The following is a 25867-nucleotide window of genomic DNA, read 5'->3' as shown; positions in this document are numbered from 1 at the left end:
GCACCAATCCCCCCTTTCTCCCAGGCTTCCTTTTGCCACAAGTGTTTTGCTGTAAGAATTCAGTACCCTTCTTGACTTTCCCAAAGGACCACCATCTCACATCGTTACCCACAGCCAACTCTTATTGAAGGCTTAGCATGGTACAAACCAACAATTTCAAACTCATATCTTGGTAGATGTGATAAAATGCCCTGAGTCACACTGCATGAAAAGCAGCCAATGAATATTTATTGAATATCAAATATGTTTTGTGTTGCTGTATAACAAATTACCACAAATTTTGCAGCTGAAAATAACATACATTTATTATCTCAGTTTTCATGGGTCACAAATCTAGACAAAGCTTGGCTGGTTCTCTTCTTAGAGTCTCAAACTGACATGTAGATATCAGCTTGCATCTGCAGGTTCATCTGAGGCTGGGGTCCTCTTCCAAGTTCATGTGAATCCACCCCTTGACGCTATTGAACTCATGGCAGCTACCTTCTTTAAAGTCATCAGGAGAGACAGTCTTTAATGCCTCAAGTTTCTGACCTCTAGATGCTCTTTAAAGGGTTCACATGATTGGGTCAGGTCAACCAGGGATAATCTCCCTTTTGAGTAACTCGAAGTCAACTCATTAGCGAACTTAATTACATCTGCAAAATTCCTTCACCTTTGCCTCATAAAGTACCTAATCATGAGAGAGAAGTCCATCATATTCACATGTCCTACCCACTCAAAGGGAGGGGACCACAGAGAGCAGCTACACCTTCTACCATACTTAATTTGGGGTTATGGTCTTGATAGAGTATTTTTCATTTAATGGTTTCACAGGACCCCAAATTGCTTCAAAATAATATGAAAAAAACTTCAAATTAATTACTATTTAAAATGTAAAACTCTTTAAATAATGTCTATCAAAGAAGATATAATCTTCTCATCTCTGGAGGCAGTAGGTTGAAAATTAAAACAGTAATTATTTTGAATTATTCTGTTTGGTTTAGTTTATGTCATTTTGTGTTGGTTTCGTTTCATTTTATTCAGTCTGGAAACAAGAACACAAATTTAGCCTCTGTTAGTGACAGGTTGTTTGTTCCTTAATAGCTGGGAAACAGACTAAATCCAAAAAGTGTATAGGTTGAGGAACATGTAAAGAATTTGGGAAGATTTTGTCATCTGTGAAGAGATTAATAACTTCAGCTAGCTGTATAGCTGACCACAGGGGAGTCCTTAGTCTGAAGAGCTCACGTAAGAGTTACAGTTTTCCTGTCAGAATTCTACCCACATTTTTACTCAAATGTATCCACCTAGTTAGAGTGCTGTAATGTGTTGGTTTCTTAATATGTGTGAAGAATCCCTAGTTCTCCCTAGTGTGAGTGGAGGCTGTTTCCCCTATAAGGCTACAAGATTTGGGGGACAGCCCAGCTGTGACATAGTCACATTTAAAACAGATTTGTCTTTGGCCTGAGGCTCTAAAGGAATAAGGACAGAAAGAAAATTCTGTAGTTCAGTTTATGAGGGGAACATCTCACCTGGTGGATTGTGAGAGGAGAACTAGCTGAAAGCGAAAACAATAGTAGAATAAAACAAATAAACAAAGGTGGCAATTTAAAGTTTCTTTCTTTTGGAAAAAGAAAGATGTACCTTGAAATACTGAATTTTTGCACTTGGAGATTTGTTAGGCCATGTGAATACATGCTCTACATCTATTCATAGCATATTACCTGTGACTAGCAGCTGAAATGTGTTTATATGAATTTTTTCCAGTGTGATATGGAAGGGCAGGGCCAAGGATGTAGGAGGAAAGTCAGGCGTTGGCAACTTTGCTTTCCTTTTCAGCAAGCCCCACCTCTGTGCTCCCCAGAAACCTAGTCCTTGAATCTGAGGCAGGATTGTTTTACTCTGGAGCCTTGTGCTCCAGAATACAGACTCACAGAGGTAGAGAAAGAATGAGCGTGTGACCATAGCACCCCAGAAGTTAGATGACTGTGGGGGGTGGAGATTTGGAAGGGAATTTAGCTGAAGGGGTGCCAAATTCTCCTGCCTTTCCCTGAGCCCTGTTAAAAGTCCAGTTGCTAGTGCTGAGCACATGGCATCATTTCAGTTTGTGCTTTAAAAAAAGAATGTACACTAATGAAATAGTGTGACACCTTAAGGGAGGCTGGAAATTAAATAAAAGTGGGAGGTGTTCCTCTCATTTCTGTATGATGTTAATGAAGTCTCCTTTTGCAAGAGGATTTCATTGGTTTATTTAAAAACAAAACAACAGTCTTCCTATTTTTATTTCATTCATTATGATCATCACAAGGCATAACCTTTTTTCAAACATTTTATTTAAAGAAAATGATGAAATACCCACAAGTCATGTCAGAGTGGTTATTACTTATGCTTATTAATGAACATCTCACTACAAAGGTGGCTCAGCACGAACCTCCTGTGGGGAGGCTGCAAGCAAATGGACTGCTGATCAAAAACTAGAAAATGCTGATAGAGGCTGAAGACAGATAAATGTGCCTATTGTCTTTTTCACAAGCAACAACTCTTACTGCCTTTAATAGAGCCAATGAAGCCAGTTATAAACTGTCACACATTTTTCCTGCCAAATTGTAATCTACTATGTGACTGAGTTCAAGTTCAGGTAAATTATAGGTGTGTAGCTTTGAGAATGGAAGTGGATTCTAGTTCCACTCTACACAGTTTCTGGTCATTTCTACTTGAAAGTAGGGTGCCCTAAGCTCAGCATCGCCCAAGCCAGATGCCCATCCCCTGACCGACGTCCCAGTGTTTTCGGAGGCCCCCCGAGGCTGCATTGTGGAGTTCTTTGGAGTCTTCTCTTTCAAATGTCCACTTTCCTTTGCTTCCTTTTTTACTCCCCTCCTTTTCCACAATCGGAGGTCATTCATTCAGGCTCCTTAGCATTTTACATCTGACCTGCAGACTCCGGGGTTTCCCTACCTTGGGCCCAACCAAGGTAGCCATTCTTACCTTCCTCCAACACAGTTTTGGATCATGTCACTTCCCTGCTCAGAAACCTGTAAAGATCTTGTTTCAAGACATCCCATTGGAACTTCTTGATCTGCCTTTTGGGGCCTTCTTCAAACTAGACTCATTGTACTTACTCACCTTCAACTTATGTGCTCTGCTGATCTGTACAAGTCCAGTGGCTCCAGTGAGCCCCGGTGCCCGTGGGTGCTTCACTGCTGTTTTTCAAATGCTCCCCTGCCCGGGGAGGCCCTCCACTGACCCTTGTCTGTTTAAGTCATCTCTCACTGGCACACCTTCACTGATCCCCTCCTCTTTGAACTGTGTAAGCATCACAAACGTCTCTTCTATACATTTTACCATTTAATTATATGCCTGCCCGAACACTGGTGTTTGTTTTATAGACAGGTCTATAACCTACTAGAAGTCAAAATAAACCTTGTATTCTCTATCCCTCACATAGTGAATATGTAAGTACTATGCTGAATATATTAATTATTTCATAGTTTTTCTGTCTAGGTTGGGGTAATAGAAAAATTCTTATTTTTAGATTATGTTGTCAAGTATAGGTATAGCCATGGTAACAAATAAATGTTGTTAATATAAATGAGTGTTACAGAATTGATTAATATCAGAATATAAGACTTTTATCTGCTACCAGAAATAACGTTACTTTCTTTTTTTAGAAAGAAAAGAAGGGAAAAATTGTCCAGAGCTAGTATATATGGATTTTCAGCATGAATTCAAATGCTACGCCTTCAGTAAAGCACTTCTTTCTGCATGGGCCATCTGTAAGTGGTGGCTGACATCCATGCCCACTGCATCCTATACCTGCCTCTAGACAATAACATTGCTTTCCACTATCTTCAAACATCTGTCCTACTTTCTTCCCTTTTACCCCCAAACTAAGATGGCAGAGACTATATCTTTTAATCCCTTTATCTGCAGAAACTGACATAGAGCTGGTAACCAACAAATGTTTGTTGAATGAATAAATGGATTATGAAAGCCCTTATCTAACCATGAATGGGACATTCTATACTATAATTATAGTTGACAAATGACCACTGAGTCTTTTCATAGATAAATCTTTTTATGTTTTGAGGGATTATTTAAGATAATTATTGTTTTATTTTCTGGAGAGTATAACTCTCAATCAATTCAAACTTTATCTGTTAACCTAGATGATTACAGAGGAAATTAAAGTTAAGTTTAGACCAGGAGAAAGTGATTTGTTTCTTGACAAACCTAGGGCAATTTGTGATATATTTTTTAAAAAAAAGTATATCTATATATTTGTAATTTTTCTTGAGACTAGCACCCTTACTCAAAAACAAGTAATCTGATTTTAAATGGGCAAAGGACACAAGTAGACATTTATTTAGAGAAGATGTACAAATGGCCAACAAGTTTATGAAAAGATGCTCAACTCACTAGTCATTAGAAATGCAAGTCAAAACCATAATGAGATACCACCACACACCTGTTATATGTCCACTATCAAAAAGTGGAAAATGTTTAGTGTTTATTAAAAACACTAAAAATATTGATGACAATGTGGAGAAATAGAAACCTTTGTGCACTGTTGATGGGAAAGAAAAATAGTGCAGCCACTGTGGAAAAACAATATCAATGTTCCTCAAAAAATTAAAAAAATAAAAATATAATGACTAGCTAATCCAGCAATCCCACTCCTAGGTACATATCCCAAAAGAATTGAAGGAGCTCGGGCCTCCCCCGGTGGTGCAGTGATTGAGCTCCCCACAGCCTCTGTAGCACTGGTTCAATCCCCGGCCACCGGTTAGGGTCCCACATGGCGCGCAGATCTCTCCTGCCGCCCACTGCTCCCCTCAGCAGTGTACTTCAGTCCTTCTCCTGTTCTATTCCATGCTCTGGCTCTGATGAATTCTCTCACACTCCCACGCTTCTGACTGTACCCAGTGCTTATATAAATAAATAAATAAAATCTTAAAAAAAAAAAAAAAGAATTGAAGGAGCTTGAAAGATAATTGTGTACCCAAGTTCAATGCAGCATTATTCATAAGAGCCAAGAGTGAAAGCAACCCAAATGTCCATTAACAGATGTTTGGATTAAAAAAAAAAAAAAGTGGTACATATTTACAAAGGGATACTATTCAACCCTAAAAAGGAAGGAAATCCTATCATATGCTACAACATTAACAATTTTGTTTTTACATTAACAAATCTTGAGGACAATATGCTTAGTGAAGTGAACCAGTCACAAAAGGAAAGATACTCAGTGTTTCTTATTATATGAGGTGCATAAACTATACCAACTCAGAGAGAAAAAAAGGAGAATGGGAATTTCCAGAGTCTAGGAGACAGGGAATTGTTCAGTAGTTAGAGAGTTTCCAATTTTCCAAGATAGACAAGTTCTAGAGACCTGTGGCACAACAAAATGAATAGAAACACTATTCAACTGTACACTCAAAATGGTTAAGATGGTGAATTTTATGTTTTATGCTTTTTACCACTATTTAAAATAAAAATAAATATATAAAAAGAATAGCACCTCACAAACATACTCAGTCAATACATACTCAGTCAATACATGCTTACATGTAAACCAACAGATGCTTAATACACATTTCTTTTTTTTTTTAAGATTTATTTATTTATGCATACAAGAACCAGGTTACAGGCCAGATGTGCGGGAAGGTGAGAGGATTCACCAGAGACAGAGTGGGGAACAGAACAGGCAGACTGACCAAAGTACACTGCTGAGGGGAGCAGCGGGCCAGTCAGGAGAGGTTTGCTGCGCCATGTGGATTGCTGCCTGGCAGGCCGGGGATAGAATGCGTGCTGCAGAGGCTGCGGATTGCTTCATAGTGCGGTGCATAACCCCCTGCGCTACCAGGGAGGCCCCAGAAGCTTAATACACATTTCTAATGCTCATCGTCATGATGAAAAAGATAGGAGAGCATTTTTTTTCCTGATTTATATCACCCAAGGAGACTTAATTACTTAAGAGGTCAAATAGTAATGTGACAATACTTTGAAGACTGGAACTTGTTACCAAATATTGAAAACAATTTTCTAATAAATTTTTATTAAGGTGACATTGGTTTATAGCATTATATAAGTTTCAGGTATACAGCATTATACCTTGGCATCGGTATATGCTAACTATATACCTTGGCATCTGTATATGCTAACTATATCACTATCACCACCAAAAGTTTAGTTTTCATCCATCACTATAAAGTGATGGATGATACTCATTTCATCCACTTTTGCCCCCCAGTCCTTTGTGTCTAAGAATTTTGATCTGTTCGCTTGTTTCCTTTGTTTCTTTTTATTCTACATATCGGTGAAATCATATGGTATTTGTCTTTCACTGTTTGACCTATTTCCGCTTCGCATAATCCCTTCATGGTCCCTTCATGTTGTTGAAAATGGCAAGATTTCATCTTTTTCTCTCTAATAGTATTCTGAATAGTATTCTTTGTGTATATATACCACATCTTCTTAATCCACTCATCCATCATTCTGAAAACTTCTGCTAAGATTTATAAGAACTAGAAACTATTGCAGCAAATGTTATGACAATTTATAATTACTCAGTTATATTTACTGATAAATCTAGGTGTCAATTATTTGGTTTTTAATGTAATTTTTGTCATTTCTCTTATTATGTTGCATGCTTACATTTTTAGCAATGTCACGTGCTATGTGGCTTATGGTATATAATTTATATCTTTTTGTTATGAGTAAGCAAATAAAAGCTGGAATTAAAACAAGACATAACAGAGCCTCAGCAGTAAAGAAAATTGACTTTGTTCACCAGAGAAAGAAAATCAAAGCTAAGCTATACTTGCTCTATCTATTTATCTCAGGTAATCAAGTTTTCCATATAATTTAATGCATGTGTGTAAGGCAACTTTCCCCAAACTACCTACTACTTCCTCTGTTGTCTTTTCAGCAATTTTGGTTCAGTGTCACACCCAAAAAAGGACGCACCTCCTTAACCCTTTCAACTCTTGACTCAAACACACCCTTATTAAATGTGCATTTCATGTAAACAGTATCTGTCATTCGGCTCTGGCTCTGGAAAGAGCAGCTCTACTGGAAGGTGAGCTGGTGATAGTTAAACAGGGTAGGCTTGAAGAAGGACTAGACAAGTCTGTTTTGAGAAGAAGATCCATATTGGTAATGCCCGCACAGCTACATTTTCCTTCTCCTACTCTCTTGGTGTTTCTATAAGAAAGCAAAAAAGAAGCAACAGCATGGTAAGAAATTCAGTTTTGTTATCTCTCTAAGACTTAATTTTGAACTTATGTAGCATTATTATTAATTACATCAATTAGCTTCATGATGTTCTTATTATCTAGAGCTGGCAAATTCATTGATGTTTGAATCTTAAGCAATTATGAGCATAAAAGGAATATAGTGGGTGGCTGAGCACCCTTGGCGACTTTGGCTTGGTGTGGGAATGAAAGTGCCTAGTGTGTGATCTACTCTTTAAAATATTTCAGGTAATCATTGACAAGCTACTCTTGTTAAAGATATTTGAGCTAGTTCCATCAGCTATTCTAACGATGTCAATTTTATAGACCCGTAGTTGAGTGTGCTATAAAAAAATTTAGTTAATCCTTCTTTTCGGGAGTTAAAAAAAGAAATCTTTTTTCCCCGCCCCTTTTTCAAAGTTTCAAAGGCAAACTGATTGTCCAACCCCAAAGAAGAACCTAATGAGAAACATTATGTCGAGATGTAAGGGTTGATTTTTATTTTTCTTTGTGGTAAGAAAAGATAGAACTCCATTACACATACTTTTAAAATGTAGGTTATCTTTCAAAAGCATTCTCCAGTGGGCGTTGGCTGCTGCTGCTCTCACTGTTCTGTCCCTGTAACGAGTTATTATGTATTGCACATACTTTCCCCAAACAAGATTTTATTAGGACACATTTATGGGAGAGACAGCTTCTTAAAAACCTGTCATTGGAGAATTGCTATGACTTAAAATGTTATGAGAAAAAAGCAATCTTATAAACTTTTAAGAAAAAGAAGTTTATATACGGTCTATTAAACTTTGCTTCACTAGTTTGATTATTGAAGGGTATAAGTGTAAAGCCCTGAATAAGTGTTGGGCATTATTGTCACTATTTTCTTTGTTAACACTTTCCCCCATCCTTTGATATTTTAGACACAATGACTTACATTGGCAAAATGTCCTTATGCTAAAATACTAGCTCCTAATTGTCTCCTAGAAATCCCAACAAATTAATACCTTGTGTTTTATAAGAACTGCCTTCTTAAATAATTTGCCAAATTAAAAAAAAATAACATCTACTTTTAAAAGCATCATGGCTATGAATCTTCACAAAGCATTATAAGCTTAATAAGCAAAATTTCTCATCTTTTGGTTAGCCATCGTAAGTCCTAATTGAAAAATATATTAAGTAGATTCATTTAGCCACTGACACCTACACGGGTAAGGCTGGGGCTGGGCGGGGTGAGAACTGCCGGGAGAGGTATATTGATCAGGCAGGTAGCTTGGAAAGTTGTTTCTCCCTGGACTTTTTTGTGATAGGAAATCAAGACACAGGGAGGCACTATAGTATTCATAGCATAGTGGCTGCTGAGACACAACGTTTCATTTTAATTCAAATGTTGGTATGAGCAGGACCCTGCTTCCTGTGTCTCCAGGCGTGATCAGGACTCACTGGGGCAGTGCTCAGCCTGGGTGCACAAACTTGTCTGCCTCAAGCCTGTACAGGAACAGTGTTTGCAAAACGCAATCCAAAGGGGCAAGCTGAGGCAGAGAGCAGGCATCGGGGCCCTGCTGCCCCTGCCAGGAGCAGAGCAGTGAGAGGTGATGAAATGTTTAACTTTTCAAAACTGAAGGAGCAGCAACTTTCTCATAGTCTTTATATCCCCAGCACATGCACAGTTCCAATCCCATCAAGATCTGGCCTGGTAGAAAGAATAAAGAATAAGATTGTAGGAGGGGAAATCAAGTGGGTCTACTGAGGGTAGAAAGGAAATGACCTGAAAGGCCAGAAGATCCAGAAAGTGGGAAAGATAATAGATGCTGAATGAACCCCCATAATTGTGCAACCCCTGGTGAGTTTAGTGTGAAGTCTCCCCAGTTTGTTCATTCCTGTGCTGTTGTCTGGGCTTCCCTGGAGCTGCCCTTGGAGTCCCTACTCCTGGGTCTCCATGGTCCATTTCTGTCCTACCTCATAACATCCTTAGCCGCACACATTGTTTCTCAGTTCTTTCTGATTGAGGGAATCATGTTTAAGTGAGAGAGAGAGAGAGGGAGAGAGAGAGTGTGTGTGCGTGTGTGTGTGAGTGCACGTGTGCTAATCAAATGCAGGCAAAGGAACAGCACGGGAATTGGGAAGAGAGAAACGGCACAAACATTCTGCATCTTCTGGTCCCACCAGCTATGTGTGACCTTGCACAAATTACTTTTCACATGGCAGTTTTCTCAAATGTAACATGAGGATGACAATGACTACCTCCTAGGACTATTATTAAGTACCTGGCACGTGGCAGATTCTAAAAAAAAATATATCACAAAAGGGAGAGGGAGGTCAGTAAGTATATAAAACATATTAAATGTCATTAGAAAGCAAACAAGTGCATGTTTACCAGTTATTGTATATTAGAGCATGTACCAGAAAATGTAGAAGATACAAATGTAGAACATAATGAACACCTGTCAAGCCGGCCCCTGTGTGAGAGCAGGGCAAGGAATGGCGTCTTGCTCTCACCTCTAAAGTCTCTAATGTGGATCTTTCTGATATACTTTGCTCCCATCTCTCACTACCAGGGTCAGTACTGGGAGGAAGTGAAGCACTGGACCCAGAAACAAAGTTTAGGGGGTCTCAATAACCTCAGTAATCAAAATTGATATTTCAATGCAATCTTTTACTGCAATATTTTTAAAAAACAAAAGCTAGTACAAGAATTCAATATCAAATTTTAAAATGAAAGACAGGATCTGTGTCATTGCCTTAATGTTTATGATCATCGCATCCCTACTTTTCGTGATAGTTTTACTACCTGTGAATATATCCCAAGACAATGCGAATTCATTTTCCTGTTCTTGAGTTTCATATATGTAGAATGATATGCTGTGTTCTCACTTGGTTTTGGCTTCTTTCAATCAACATTATGTTTTTAAAATTCGTTCACAGATTGTGTGCAGCTGAAGTTCACTGGTTTCTATTGCTGTAGGGTAATCTATGCATGCACCACCATGAACTTGTTCATCTTACTGTTGTTGGGGTTTGGGTTTGTCCCTTTTGGGAAGCTATTATTAGCAGTGCCACTGTGAACATTCTCATGCACAAGTCCTGGAAAACATGGTTATACTTTTTGACGGCAGCAGTTCTCAAAGCGAGGTCTGGGGATCTTGGGGGTTCCCAAGATCTTTTAGAGGAGTCTAATGTCAAAGCTATTTCATAATAATGCTAAAATATTCTTTGGATTCCACTCATGTTCTCATGCTGGCACAGCAGAGACCCAGAGGTAACATGAAATGCATTAATGATTTCCTCTGATGGCTAATAAAAATGTGTCCTGAGTACTGTTGAACTTTCAACTTTGTTCAGTTTTAGTTTCTAACCTGAAAAGCGCTGATAGATATAACCTACATTAAAAAAAAGGCTCTTGGGGCCCTCAAGTTTTAAAAGCGCCAAATGGCTCTGAAACCAAACTTTTGAGAACTATTACTCTAGGAAATTTATTAAGGAGAGGAATTGCTTGCTCATAGGGTATGTATATCTTTAATTCTATTAGTCAATGTGAGACTGTATTTCAAATTAGTGCTACCTTTATACTCCAACCACCAAGGTACTGTTTCATAGCCTTTCTAGTATATGAAATTATCATTCTTTTTAAGTATTTTAAAATCTGGTGAGTGAATAAAGATATGTCATCATGGTTTTCTTTTTCATTCCATTTATTACAATCTGTGAACATATCCTGTGGAAATAATTAAGGATATGTGTAGAGATATCCAGATACATTTTCTGTGTGTCTGCAGTGCATTGAAAATAACATAAGGGCCTCCCCTGGTGGTGCAGCGATTGAGCGTTGGGCTGCGAGGCTGCCCGCAACCTCTGCAGTGCTGGTTCGCTCCCCGGCCGCCAGCGAGGGTCCCACCAAAAAACAAAACAAAACAAAACAAAAAAACCAAACATAAACAACTAGAGGAATTGTAGTACATTCACATGAAGGAATTGCATGAATTAAAATACTACTATAGAAATATTTATTGGCATGAATTAGTGGAAAAACAATATACCAAGCAGCATGTACCAAATGATGCCCCAAAAAAGTCAGGAGGAAAAAAATAGTATTAGTTTTTTAGGATGGCAAATTTAAGCATGATTTATGTTTTCTGCATTGTACTTGTTTATGTATTCTGACTTTGAAATATGAATATCTATTTCTTTTATTATTTTTTAAAAGTTGTCATATCTATTCCCTGTCTCTTCCCCAGAAACTCTACTGTGTGCTTTACAAATGCCTCATTTGACCCTTAAAACAAAAAAATTCATATGGTGAATATTTCAGAAACCAGATCTTGGGAGAATCATTTGAAAAGGAAACTAAGGCTAGAGATGGGTTTTCTTATCCAAGAGTTGTTTACTCAGGACTTCAGGAATAATTCATTATCCCCAAACAAACGACTGGCCCTCCCATTATATACTGTCATCTGGTCTTGCCTACTGATAGGTGTGAGAGTAAGGGATTATCATAAACATATGATAAACATATCATCGATATGTTTATTTGACAAATATTTATCAAATGCCTATTCAGTATGCCCTGAGGACAGGTTGGGAATACAGTAATAAACAAAGCAATATTCTTGTTCTTATGAAGCTTTCTTTCTGTAAGGAAAGAGACTACAAAGTATACTCTTAAGTAGGGAATACAGTTCAGGTAATGATAAGCTATGAATAAAGGAGAATCAGGTTATAGAAAGTGAGATGCTATTTTACAAAAGGTGACTCAAAGGTGTTCACTCTACCTGGTTGTAAATCTTTCATACATTATGATTTGGTGGAAAAAAGGTTAAAAATATGGACAGACAACTCTTTGTTCTCTTCATTCTAGACATGACACATTGGAGATGACTACTCATAATGTTATGCCAAAATTCTGCAGACATGGCAACGCTTTTAGAAAATGCATCTGTATGACTGTCTTCATCTCCATCTCACCAAGTGAGAATCATAAATTAGTCTTTTTATTTAGCTTCTCTAACTTCAACATGGGTTATGAGACATCAGCAAAAATATCACACTATTACTTATGCTAGCACATTTTTTTAGTTAGGGCATGTTGTACTTTTCAAAACATGTTCACTTATATCATTTCACCTGAATTTCTCAGCACTCTGTGTGACAGATGAGAAATTCCTAAGGAGATAAATGACTCGATCCCTACTTTGTAGTACTCTTGAGTCCTCTTCATAAAAGTATGCATTTTGCTTCTTAATTTGAAAAGTAATGCCAGGAAGTCAATAATTCTCATTAGAAATTACAGAAAAGTGAGATAGGGAACTGGGAGTATATATTAATTGGAAAGATGGTTCCATTTTCCAGAAATAAGTCCACTATTTTCTGCCATGCTTTTAAATGTAGTTAACTGCCCTTACATTATGAAGTCTCAAGGTCACTAGGTGTCTTGGAGGCAGCCTGCAGGCAATCATGCTGTGTTGGAAAAGCTTCACTTTTCATAGCCTCCCACCATCAGGTTCCTTCTCTCTCCCTGGTCGCAGTCATGCTACAGTGATGCCCACTGCTGGCCTACCTGGTGGGATGGCAGGTGTCAACCTCTTCAGGGATGCTCCCCCCCACCGCCATCCCCAACTTACTCCTGTCTCCCTCAAAACCTCGTCTATAAATGGATGACTAACTGAAGGTTTGTCCTTAGGACTTGAGTACTTGGATTCTGAGACTTACTGATGGTTATTTAGTATGTATTCTTGATCTTAGATGAGTTATTGTGCAAGTCATTCTTTTTAAATTGCACAAAGAGCATTTCTACTTTCCTGTTTGGCTCAGGTTCTTTACTCCAATCAGGAACCGACTGGTTGGTGACTAAACTATACACATCAAGATATGCATACCGTCCAGGAGATGGTGAGGAATACCTTGCTATCCATTGCAAATTCCTATGCACCTCCTCTTAGTTACACATTATACCTAAGAAAAAATATTCACCAAGTAAGGATCATACATCTCTACTGTAAAGCAAGTTGATTTAGCATGATAGTTATCTTTGTGGAAAAAAGAAAATATTCAGGAAACTGTTCCATCACATGTAGAGAAATACTGAGAGTTATCTACTCCCCACAACTAGGCACACAGTCACTATTAGTCAGGATCCCAGCAGAGAAACAGCACTCTCAGCTTGGGTCTGAGAAAAGTAATGTGCTGTCTACAATGTGTGGCCAAGGTTTGAAGGAAACCAGGAGAGGTGAACAAAGCTTAAGCAACAGAATTCTTGCAGAATTGTTCTTTTTCTTAAATCTATCAAAATTATATGTACTTTCACACCCCACAAAACCTGGTTCTACCACAAGTAAAGGATAACAAAGCCCTCCCAGCCCGCAGCAGCTCTGAAGGGAAGCTCTGAAGGGTCAAGAGGATAAAACAATGAAGGAAACCTGGAGACAAAAGTATGGCTGCTGGGGGTGGGGGTGGGGGTGCGGGGTTTTGGGGGTGTCTGTGTTCCCCACTCTGTCTCTGGTGAATCCTCTCACCCCCCATGCCTCTGGCCTGTACCCCAGCTGTTGTATGCATAAATAAATAAATCTTAAAAAAAAAAGAAAAGATGCCCAACAGTATTAGCCTTAGAGAAATGCAAATTAAAACCATAACCATATACTACCATATGCCTAACAAATCCAAATAAAACAGGAAGAAAAAAAAAAAAGAAGCAGCACACTGGTGATATCAAAACCCAGAGAGGATCAGGGGTAACTGGAACTCTCATGTACACTGCTGGTAGGAATGCAAAATGCTCCAGTCACTCTAGATAACAATTTGACAGTTTCTTTTCAGGTTAAACATGCTTACTATACAACCCAGCAAACCTATTCCTAGTTACTTACCTAAGAGAAATAAGTTTTTATTGTCATATGAAAACCTATACATATATATTTAAGCACCTTTATTCATAATAACCCCAAACTGGAAGTTGTTCAAATGTCTTTGAACAGATAGTTAAGTAATTATATATCCATACAATGAGATATTACAATATTATTGGAATATTGGAATAAATAAATTATTGGAATAAATTATTATTATAATATTGGAATAAATAAAACTCATTATTATTGGAATAAATAAAAACGCAAACTATTTATACATAGAGCAACATGGATGTATGGTAAATATATTGATATAGGTGGAATAAGCCAGAATCAAAAGTCACATATTCTGCCTGACAGAAGCAGGCAGATCCAGCCACACCCTGTGCAGAACCTATCAAGGAGGGAGGGGTGGGGCAAATACGGTACAGCCCTTTGATTTCCAGTCTCTCTTACTGGAAAAGGGCAGGGGAGTGACTATAAGTGCCCTTAAAATCAAAGGGCAAGGGAGTCACCTTCTTATTTCCATCATGGTCAAGGGCACAATAAAGGGTGAAGAAAGATGAACAAAGAGAATTACCCAGTGCACATTGTTTATAGAGCTACCTGGTTTTAAAGACCATGCTTCATGAGGGAGAGCCCTCCTGCTTTTTGGTCTATCACGATCATTCTCATATGTCAAGGTCTAGAAACAGGCAGGCCACCCATTCACAAAAGTGTTCTGTAAAGTATGTGTTAGTAAATAAAATCTTATTTTTCTAATGAAATATTACAATTTCAAATGGGCACTAACTAGTGGAAATTGAGCTAACCGTTAGAAAGTCAAACTTGTATATTAGGAACATAATGGTTTGCCTTTTTAAGGTATGGAGAAATTTTGATAGGAGGCAGACTCTTAATAATTTCATATGGAATGAATGAGTAAATGATCCTACAATTCAAACATTCTATAGTCATATCTTCGTTTCTGATTGATCAAGTGTCAGTGACTTGAAACAATCTGGTTTCACTCAGTTTCTGTCAATTAATAAATTGCCTAAAGACAATTCTTAGCTGAAACTGGGAGTCTACTTTGTAAAAGAAATTCTTCATTTCACTAAACCTTCTAGAAGAGTAGAAAATACTTTCAGAAAGAAGGCTTAATGAATTCATAAATTGTTTTTTTTTTAACTCAGAGTGTTATAGGACAGGGAGAGGGGCAGCCCAAGCCCCGCAAACCTGCCTATTCTAAATGGGTTCTGCCATCCGCCGCATCAACACAAAACACATGAGACTTTAATGGGAAGGATCTTTAATAAAACTAGGAAACAATACAGGTAAGGCAGAGAGTCTAGTTTCTAAATGAAGCACCCAAAGTTACCCATCCCCTCGTGGGTAAAAGTCCATCCATATGGGATTGGCCCAGAACAAGGCCCCAAAGCCTGCCACAAGTCTAAAGCATCTTCCAGTGGGGACCCTCAGAAAAGGGTCAGAAACAACCAGACAAGCCCGGAAGGAAAAGAGCAAAATCAACATCAAGATAAAAGCTGCCATTGTCACCTCTCCATGGGTCTCACCCACATCTGTGTCACGCAGTCCACAACCAAAAGACAAGCGCAGTTTCTTCACGTGTCTCTAGGCTCCATGCGCCTCCTCCAGGTCTCCTTCTGGCTCCATCCTGCTTCCTTCCTCAGTCTCTTCTTCAGCTTCTCCTCTTCCTGCTCAGCTCCACCCTCCCTTGGGTGAGGCAGGGAACCTCCCCCTTTCCTGGGGACCACCCTGTTACAAGAGCACTATAAAACATGAAACTTCAAAAAAAAAAAAAAGCCTCTCCCAATAGTAAACTTACAATTTAGAAAGAATGTGATTGTCCTTTGGCTTAAAGGAGTGTATTAGAAAAAAGAAAACAGATTGAGGTTATAAGTAGAGAAATATGTGTTACCTGAAGTTGAAAGGATAGAAAAGGGATAGGCAATAGTGACAATACAGATGGGCTGGCCCTGGGAATATGATAACTATTAGAATCAGCACGAGGGCAGCCAGGCATTCTACCCACAGATCAGGGCACGGCAGCAGTGGAGAGACAGGCTCTGAAGGTTAATGTTAAGTATTATTGGTTGCACCAGATGAAACTATGCTGTAGTTCCAAAATGGTTGAATGTAGTAATTTCATTAGCCATTTTGTAAGAGACCTTCTTACTAGTAAATAGTGCTATAGTCTATGGGTCGTTTAGTGCAAGCCTTAGTTTGCATTCATTGTATCAGCTCTAGAGGAACTCACTATTTCAGTACAAATGGAGTAAACAGAGGTCCATATTTCTGTCTTCAATATTATTAAGAAGCAGCTAAATTATGCTTAGTATACTGAAGGAGGGAGCTGGAAAACATATGAGTAAGACATTAATTTAAAAAGCTAAAATGGGCAGCTCTCCCAAGGCTGCCTGCCTGTCTATGCAAATCTGTCCATTTCAGGGGCAGCGCTTTCTGTCTGCCTGTGTCTATGCAAGCCTCCTTTTCTCTCCTTTCCTTTTTTATGTAATAAACATGCTCTTTGGGTGTAAAAAAATTAAAAAAAAAAAAAGCGAAAATGAAAAATCTCAGTGTTTGACAGGCTAAGGTTTATTTATGTGAACAATTAATTTCTTCAAATCTGTAGTATCAGGTATACATACCTGAATCCTTAACTTCATCTAGTGGTCCTGAGACTAAAATGTTAACCTGCTAATGATATTAAGTGGTAAAGAGTGATAATAATTTTAATTCTAAATGTATGACTATTCCTGGAATATCCTAGAAGTTGTAAGAAGAGTGACACCTCTTCATGAAAGTCTTTCTTGTTTTTTGTATTTCTCATTCTTGAAACCTCTCTCAACACCAGATTTTTCTATACAGGATTAATTTTTTTCTTTTTTTCTCTCCCCTCCCCCATTTCCTATATTTGCTCTTTAGTCACCACAAAGTTCAAAGGTATTTCTTGCTTTTACTGAACAGAATTTTCTAACCCTTATTTTTACTTTTTTTTTTTGACTTATCCATTCATGCATACAAGAACAGGGGTACAGGCCAGATGAGTGAGAGGGTGAGAGGATTCACCAGAGACAGAGCGGGGAACAGAACTGGCAGACTGACAAAATACACTGCTGAGGGGAGCAGTGGGCGCGACAGGAGAGGTCTGCTGCACCATGTGGGTATCTCCCTAGCCAGGTGGGATCGAACCCTCACTGCAGAGGTTGCGGACAGCTTCGCAGCGCTGCGCTCAACTGCCTGCACCATCAGGAAGCCCTGTTTTAACTTTTAAATCTTGAAGAGTGAAGTAGCTTAAATTCTTGTATTTTTAAAGTTACATAAGTAAAACTATTTTAAAAAATCTATTCACACAAAAAAATTCCTCACCAACGCAAACACTCATATACATATGTTGTGAACCTAAGATATTATCAGAGTAACAGGGCAATCATATCATGTATAAGAATGTGCACTGGAGCCTCCCTGGTGTTGCAGTGGGTTGAGCGCAGCGCTGTGAAGCTGTCCGCAGCCTCTGTAGCGTAGGTTCAATTCTCGGCCAGCCAGGGAGCTACCCACATGGCATGGCAGACCTCTCCTGTCTTACCTGCTGTCCCCCTCAGCAGTGTATTTCAATCAATCTGCCTGTTCTGTTCCCTGTTCTGTCTCTGGTGAATTCTCTTATCCTCCTGCGCCTCTGGCCTGTACCCCAGTTTTTGCATAAATAAATAAATTAAAAAAAAAAGAATGTCCACTGGACTCCTTTCTTATCATGGGTGAATTGTAGTTAAGGAGCTAATGTAGCTTTCTAAAATCAACAAAGTAAGCTCTTAAGGAATCACAAGTGTTTAAAAAATTAATTTTTTTATTAGAGTAATACAGAGCTTACTTCTGTACCTCAGTGAGCACATTTTAGAAGGATGCACAGGCGAGTACATGTAAAAAGATCTTGGTCTGCTTTCTTGAGTCAGATTCAGGCTGGAAGCCAGCAGTAAACCTGAAGAAATCAGAACTGTGAGTGCCAGCACCTGCATCACTGCAAGCAGAAAAGAGCTACAAATTCTTGCCCACACTGTCTCACACAGAAAAGACTGCATTGTTTTTATTTTCTTTGGGCCCAATCATGTTTCTAGTTACTTCCCAGAATGCTGGTAACTCCCTTTTGGAAAGAAGGGATGTTACTGATTCTTCAGTACAGCAAATGCCTTATATCTGCCCCTAGCTGTAAGTCCCAGCACTAGGTATAGGGAATATAGACAGGACATTTTTCCTTCTCTTAAGGGGCCTGTGTTCCACAGGGTGATGGAAAGGTGAGCAGCATGAAAGATAATTTTATACAATATGTTAGTTACATTTTCAAACAATATAATCAATATTTTTCCTTCAACCTCCAAACATGATTTCAGGTGAAGTCCTTCTAATTTTAAAGTAATGTCTCCAATAGGTAATCTGGAAAATAAATTCAGTGAGCTCACTATTTTGCCTGTATATCCAGATATTTGGTATATTAATAATTTGGTAATGATGAACAGTTTATCTTCATTTTTTAAAAAGATTATTTATGCATACAAGAGCTGGGGTATAGGCCAGAGGTGCAGAGGGCAAGATGATTCACCAGAGACAGAGTAGGGAGCAGAACAGGCAGATGTGCTGAAATACACTGCTGAGGAGAGCATTGGGCGAGACAGGAGAGGTCTGCTGTGCCAATTGGGTTAGCTCCTCCCTGACTCCCTACTCCTGCTCTCAGACAACCACTGATAGACTTTCTGTGATTATAGATTAGGTTTGCATTCCCTTATAAATGGATCTATATAGTATATAAACTTTGAGTCTCATTTCTTCCATTTAGCATAATGCTTTTGTGACTCATTCCATGTTGTTACATTATAGAAGGCTGGTCCTTTTTCATTGTTGAGTAGTATTCTATCTTACGGATGTGCCACAATTTGTTTATCCATTCACCAGTTAATAGACATTTAAGTTGTTTCCAGTTTTTGACTTATGAAGTTGCTATGAACATCCATGCATAAACAAACAGAACTCTGGAACCCTAGGAAATTCAATAAACAAAGCAGCCTGGTTGCCTCTTTGTGGGGAATGGGAGTCAAATGGCTAATGGGGCCAAGTTACAAAAAGAAACCAGTTTTTAAAGAAGCAGTTATAGCTAAACATTAACAACAACAACAACAAAAGATCTGTACTGAGCAAAGAGTACTGCTGATCAGGCACCTTTCGATGGCATGGGAAAAATGGATTGCAACATCATTGGCAGGACAAAACTATATACTTAGTGTTTTGACATGGAATGGAATTGAGCCAATACATTCAAACCTATTTTCTGGGCTACTTCTTCAGGATATGTTTGAAGACTTGTCCAGGCACACAGACCAAGAGCTTTATCTCCAGTGTTACATAGACTTTACTGGCTGTGCAACCTTGGGTAGGGATAAGCAACCGTGGTAAACGGGCATTAAAAAGGCTGCCTACCTTGAGGGCTGTTAGGAGGATTAGATGAGAATCTATGTTGCATAAGGTGGGCTCAATAAGCATGAATTATTATGCCTAAAAATCATGTAGTATCTTTGACATAGAAAAAGATTCCAAATACATTCTTTAGGAAATTGGAATTTAATCCATTTTTAAAAACACATGTGGTATTTACATCCTGTATTATTTATATAACCATTGAAGAATTGAATTACTAATCAAAATCTGATCAAATTTTGCACAAAAGCTGCCCATGGCTGCAACACTGGTCCATCTCCTCAGTAGCAGCTGTCTAGTTCCAAAGCTCCCTCCAGGTGCTTCTCCACCCAGAAGAATCTCCACCGGAGTTTGTCAGTAATCTAACTCCTGAGCAATTCCTCATGAGACACTTGTGGGGGGATGTGGCCTGTATCTACTAGCACTGACTTTGGCTCTGGGGTGACCACTGCACCTCCCATTCTAAAAGGGGACCCTGGAGCCGCGTCAAAGGAGCACTGGTTGGAAGCTGAGGACTAGGGTTAGAATCTGCCTTAATTGACCCGACCCCCAACACACGTGTTGTCTCTTCCTCAGTAAACTGGTTGCAGGATTACATCTGACAAGTGTCAGCAAGGTTTCAATAAATGCTAATTGACCCTAATTCCATGCTCTCTCTTATCTTTCCTGTTTTCTACCATCTCCGAAGTCCACAGGCTGCAGATAACGCATATGAAATGCAGTGATTCAGGAATCTTGTGGTAAACAGTCAATACTGTAAAAGTCCTGAAGGATCACCGGGCAGGAAAGATGGAGCTCTTTTCTGCCTCACCGGAGCTCAGTCTAGCTCTCCGGGTTTTAAGTCAAAAGTTATTTCAGCTATTGCGGACACATGGGTGGGCTTGGAGTCAACGGAGTCGTTACGGGAAAACGCTTCCCACCCCCAGGAGCCGAGACTGGGCGCCTCGCCACGCTCCCTCCCTCCCCTGGCGGTGCCTCCAACCAATTCCCGCCCGCCGGGCGGCTGCTCACCTACTCCCTCCCGGGCGGCCCGCGCCGCCCATTGGCTGCTCAGCTTTTATCGCCTTGATAGTTCCCAGCGCCCTCCTGCTTCCGGCGCTGGCACCAGGTGCTGCCCGTTTTGCCCAGGGCATTGTTAGCGCAGGTTTTCCCCCTTCTGGTGCCCGTGCGGCTCGCCGCGGGCGGCCCGGGCACCCTCTTGGGGGGCGGGTGGGCACCCGGGGCCCCGCGGCGTGGCGAGGGGCCGGGCTCCGGGCAGAGTTGAGCGCGCCGCAGTCTGCCCGCGCCTCCTGGGCCCAAAAGGACGGCAGGCGAGGGCGGCGACCTCTTCTTCCGCTCACCTGGCATCTACTCAGGTATTTACATTCCTGGGCGCTCCTGGCGGGGAAAACCCCCAGCGCTCTGCGCGGACTCCGCGCGCCCGGCGGGGTGGGGACCAGTGGGCGTTTGAAAGCCCGCGAGGCTCCCCCATTGGCGGGGCGCGGGCCCGCCCGCCGCGAACGTCTGGTTTGGCCAAGGGCGGGGCGCAGGTGCGGTGGCCTCCCCTTGGTGTTTACGTTTGCAACTCTGTCAACTCAGGTGGTTTGTTACGGTTCTGGAGGATGCTGCGTTTCCTCGCCCATTTTCTCCCTTACAAAAAGTAAGAGCCGTATTTCAGAGAAAAAAAATCCACCCAAGATACTTCGTTTACTGCTGTCCTCTAGTCATGAATGGCTGCTTTGAAATTATATCTTTATTGAGGGATGGAGATAAAAACCAAAAACTGGACCGAGAGATTTGGGGATTGTTTATTTGGACTTTCCGATTTTTTTTCCCTCTGTAATTTTAAAGGAAATAGTCTAAGTACTGCAAACATAGATGGTGTTTACGAAAGGAAAAACAGTTTATTTTGTTGGAATGCGTGTAACAAAAACACAACGCTCATTTTCAATGAGCAACCCTGGTCTATTATTTTGGTTTGTATTTCTGTAATGTACTTACTACTAAAGAGCACATTTTCTTTATTTTTCAGTCCAGAGCACAACCTCCAGAAGAGATCAAAAGGAAGCCAGTTTTGGGGAAACTCGGCAATCTGTTCACGGCAGGAAGGAGAAGGAACACCAGAGAGAGCCCCGCCAGCTCAATCGCCAAGTCAGTGCCTCCCAAAGATGTAACCTCGTCCAAACTCCCCGAAAGAGAGAATAGGAACAAATCTCAGGGCAGCTCACCAAAGCAAACAGACACGTGCGAGGAAGGCTCCCCCCAGAAGCAGCCCCAGGAGTCCGAGGAACTAGAGGACCAGCACTCGGAGAGCTGCTTCCAGGCAGCCCTCCCTGATGTGGAGCTGCCACCTGGCTCCAGCAGCCCTGCAGCGGCGGCGGCGCAACAGTGCCACGAAAGTGATTCACCCCAATTAGAACCTCTTGAGGCAGAGGGAGAGACTTTCCCAGGTGCCACCACCGCTGCCAAGCAGCTGCATTCCTCACTAGAGAATTCCCCCAGGCGAGAGGACGCAGAGAGGCCAGCCCTCCGTCCGGGGCAGGACGCTTCGCCGGACGCAGGTGGAGATCAGGAGGGTGCCGGGGGTGTGCCGGGATCGCCCACCCAGGAGCGGCCGGGGGAAGGACTGGGCGAGGCCGCTGACAGAGCCCCTCACGTGTGTGCCACAGAGGGCTCTGGGGAGCCTCCGGGCGCGCGCGGCCAACCCCCGGAGAGCGCACCTGTGCTACCAGGTGACCCCGCCGCCCAGGGCGCAGAGAATTGGGCGGGCTCTGCGCGAGCCAACGGCACGGCCGGGCCCCGAGGGCGCGACTCCCGGCCTGGCGAGCGCGCCCATCCCGCCACGGTATTAACCTTAGACATCTACTTGAGTAAGACTGAGGTGGCGCAGGTGGACGAGCCGGCGGTGACTGCTCCCGCGGCGGAAGATTGTAGCGACTCCGACGACATGGAGAAGAGGTCGGGCGGCCGCAGGTCGGGCAGGCGCAGGAAGTCGCACAAGTCCACGGACTCCCCGGGCGCGGACCCGGCGCCGCCGGACAGCACGGCGAGGGATGACGCGGTTTTCGATGACGAGGTGGCTGCAAACGCCGTGACCGAAACTGTCTCTGCTGCTGAAAAGAAAGTGAAATCTCCGCGCGCGGCCCCCGACGGGGGCGTCTCCTGCGCCGCGAGTCCTGAGTCCAAGTCCATCCCCAGCCCCAAAGGGCAGCTCCGAGGGGAGTCGGAGCGGAGCAAAGCGCCGCTGCCCGCTTCGTCCCCCACCAAGAGGAGGGGCAGGAGCCGCGTCCCCGAGGCTGTGCCCACCCCGCCCGCCAGCAGCCCGCGCACTCCCGCCAAGGAGTCCCCACCCAAGAAAGCGCCGGTGCCGGACCCCGGGCCTGCAGCCAAGGGAGGCGCCGGAGAGAGCGAGGAGGAGTCGGCGCGGGTCATCCCGCGCGAGCTCACGGTCAAGAGCAGCTCGCTCCTGCCCGAGATCAAGCCGGAGCACAAGAGGGGCCCCCCTCCCGGGCACTTCGACGGCCGGGGAGAAGGTGGTCGAAGCAAGGAGCTGGGCAGATCGGCGGGAAGTTCTGACAACGAAGGCCTCAAGCCCAGGAACCACTTAGGCGCGGGCAGGTCGACCGTGACCACCAAAGTGACCCTGTAAGTAGCTGCGGGATGGAGCGCGCGGAGCCGCGGCGTCCCCGGGCGCGCTGGGCGCCTCCCCGGCTGGGCGGCCCCCCGGGGGGCGCGTCTTCGCCTCTGCGCGGGGACTGTCTGTGCGCTGGTTTTCTCCTGCTCTGAAATTAACGTAGAGGAGGGCTAGTTAGCATCGGTGAGGCTGAAAAAGACGACGCATTCAAGAGCCTCCTCGTTTATTCCAGCTGTAATCTAAGAGTGAATTCAGTGAAAATGAGTTATCTATCTCTGGAGACTCATTGTTTGCACTAACAGAAGGAGGCATGGCCTGACAGGCGCTAATTCTATTCTTTGTTAAAACTAAAGGGCAGTCCTGGTTAGAACATCGTTAAAACACAGGCAAGTTAATTTAAAAACATGGAGCAAACGCTAATATGTTCAATGTGACCCTGTTTTACACGCAACTTAAGTGCATTATTGCCTTAAAACTTAAAAAAAAAAACAAAAACAAAAAACTAGAGACTCTTGCTTGCTTCCCCACTTTTGTATTTGGAAGTCTGGTGATATTTTTGCTCCCAGATTGAAAAAGTAATTTTCAGCTATGGAAATGAAGGGAGATCAGTGTTGCCTCTGGGAGACTACTTGCTATAAATAGGACAGAGTAGAAGGGTCTAGCTCTACAACAGACTGAATACTTGCTTACTGATTTTTCAGATATTTATTGAGTGAATTTGGCGTGGTTTGATGCTGGAACCTATGGGGGGAAAAAACTACACTATAATTCATATATTGTCTTTGAAAAGTTTATGACCTGGTCTGGCACACACAGAGCAGACAACTCAAGGAGCAGTATGAGGGTTGTCTGCTTACGATGCCGATTGGATATTCCATCTGTGAAGGCTGGGGAAGTGCAAAGGAGGACAAAATCACTTTTGGATTTTGGAAAGAGAGGGGACTTGATGATAAATGTGATTTTTATAGGTGGACCAGATGGGAAGGGCACTCAATAAACTACTTAAGATCCTCCCACTTCCAACATCTCACTACCCCCTCCTCCAGTTAGCAAGTGAGAAGTGTTTATACCTTAACTGCTTTAAGTGTTCCTGACATTCACACATTTATTAAGAGCTGGGATTTTTACAACATTATCATTCTTAAACTGAATGGTTTATTCTGGCTCCTTGAATTGAATTAGCAAGCCTTAGAGTAAGAGGTCTGTTTGGTAAACACTTGACAGAAAAATCTGCTTAATGAATAATTTGAGCTACCTCACCAGCTGCCAACCAGGAAACCTTTGATAGAGTCAGCTATTTATTCTGTAACGGAGGTGTTGGAGACATAACGTAAGTGAATGATGCCCATTATTTGTAGACGGCAGTGTGACTGAACATTCAAATCTCCCAAGTGTGAGCCTTAGAGAAACGTTGCTATGTATACCTGATGAAGGACGCTCACCTGCCTTCCAATCAGAATACACTAGTGGTGAAACCAGAAATGTTACACTGTTAAGAGTAGGGTAAACAAACCCCAGGAAGAGGATCTTAAACAATGAAATTCTTCAGGTGCTGTTTCCTATAGCAGAACTAAAACAAATGTCTTTTTCTTAATGCTGATATTTTCCACGTGAAATCTTTCCTTTGCCAGACATTGAGTTTATTTAATTGTTTTCCACCTGCCTTGTGCTTGGTGAATTGGCAAACGACTGAAATGGCAAGTGATTTCTATTTGACTGATGGATTTTTTTTTTTTTAACAGACCCTCTACTTTCTCTGATTGTATTTCAAGTAAAGTTGTTATTCAGATTATCTTTTCAAAACAATTTGAGTCTGGAGTTTTAGAGTTGAAACTATTTTATATTCCCTGAAAAATCATGACTGAAGCAATGTATTTCTTGGTACTGTTAGAAAAATTATGTCTTCAGTTCTCTATCAAGTGTTGAATGTTGAGTTTCATAAAATGGCAAGTTTAAAATGAGAATTTTCCTCTCATAGCCATAGCTTTTTAGACTCCAGATTATTTTCCCATCTCGTATTATAATGAAGGCATTACAACATGAATTACAGGAGACTGCCTTTTAATCAGTTTGAACTAGGTTAATTGTAGTGACTCTCGGTAGCAAACTTAATAGCACAGAAAGTTTGGTTGTAAAATGTATTTTGATCTTGGTGCAAATCTTTAATGTGCAGATGTGTGTTTCCTGTCCTTAAGGTAGCTTGTTGGCTAACCTGTCCTATTTTGCATTTACATCATAAGATACTCTTTGATGTTTGCTGTTCCTTGAGCTGGTTAGTGAGACTTTTTTTTTTTTTTTTTAAATGTGTACTCCCTGGAATTGGTAGGATATCTCTCATTAACTATAGCATATTTAAGCTCTATTTCTAGTTATCTTCACTGGTTTTAGAATTTAACCTTATGGGTTAATTTTGTTTTTAGATGTAAGCTATGGGTCTACAATGAGGGAGCTTGACAGCTTATGGAGGTTTGGGGGAAAGCAATGCCTGGGAGAAATGAATGAGGATATATAAAATTTAGTTTTTAAATTAAAAAAATGAAATTCTTAATGCTATTCTTAGGAAGAACATCTCAAATCTCCTGTCTTTTCATTTTATCGAGAAGGGTAAGGTGTCTCACCCAGTCATACTGTCTTCTCCTTCAAGAGGTTCATCAGGTCCAGTCTTCTTGCAGGCCAGTGAGTCCATGCAACCCCCTACAGGTTTCAGTACTTCACTTTTGTGTTCCCATTAACAGGGTGGCCTG

At 41.4% G+C, this 25867-nt stretch overlaps 1 protein-coding gene across 1 annotated transcript in view; it reads left to right on the top strand.

Moving 5' to 3' along the window:
• Positions 1-22421: 22421 nt before the first annotated feature.
• CRYBG1 (crystallin beta-gamma domain containing 1) overlaps positions 22422-25867 on the top strand; it is a gene marked incomplete at its 3' end in the record, with an annotated part of 45537 nt that continues 42091 nt past the window's right edge. The window contains exon 1 of the mRNA XM_084227787.1: positions 22422-23134. Coding sequence (XP_084083913.1) covers positions 22437-23134 — 698 coding nt within the window. The 5' untranslated portion in view covers positions 22422-22436. The remainder of the gene's footprint in view (positions 23135-25867) is intronic.

The sequence above is a fragment of the Talpa europaea genome, assembly GCF_964194135.1.
Source record: "Talpa europaea genome assembly, chromosome: 2".
Taxonomy (NCBI): Eukaryota; Metazoa; Chordata; class Mammalia; order Eulipotyphla; family Talpidae; genus Talpa; species Talpa europaea.
The sequence above is the reverse complement of the archived record's forward strand: the minus strand, read 5'-3'. Positions and strand labels throughout refer to the sequence as shown.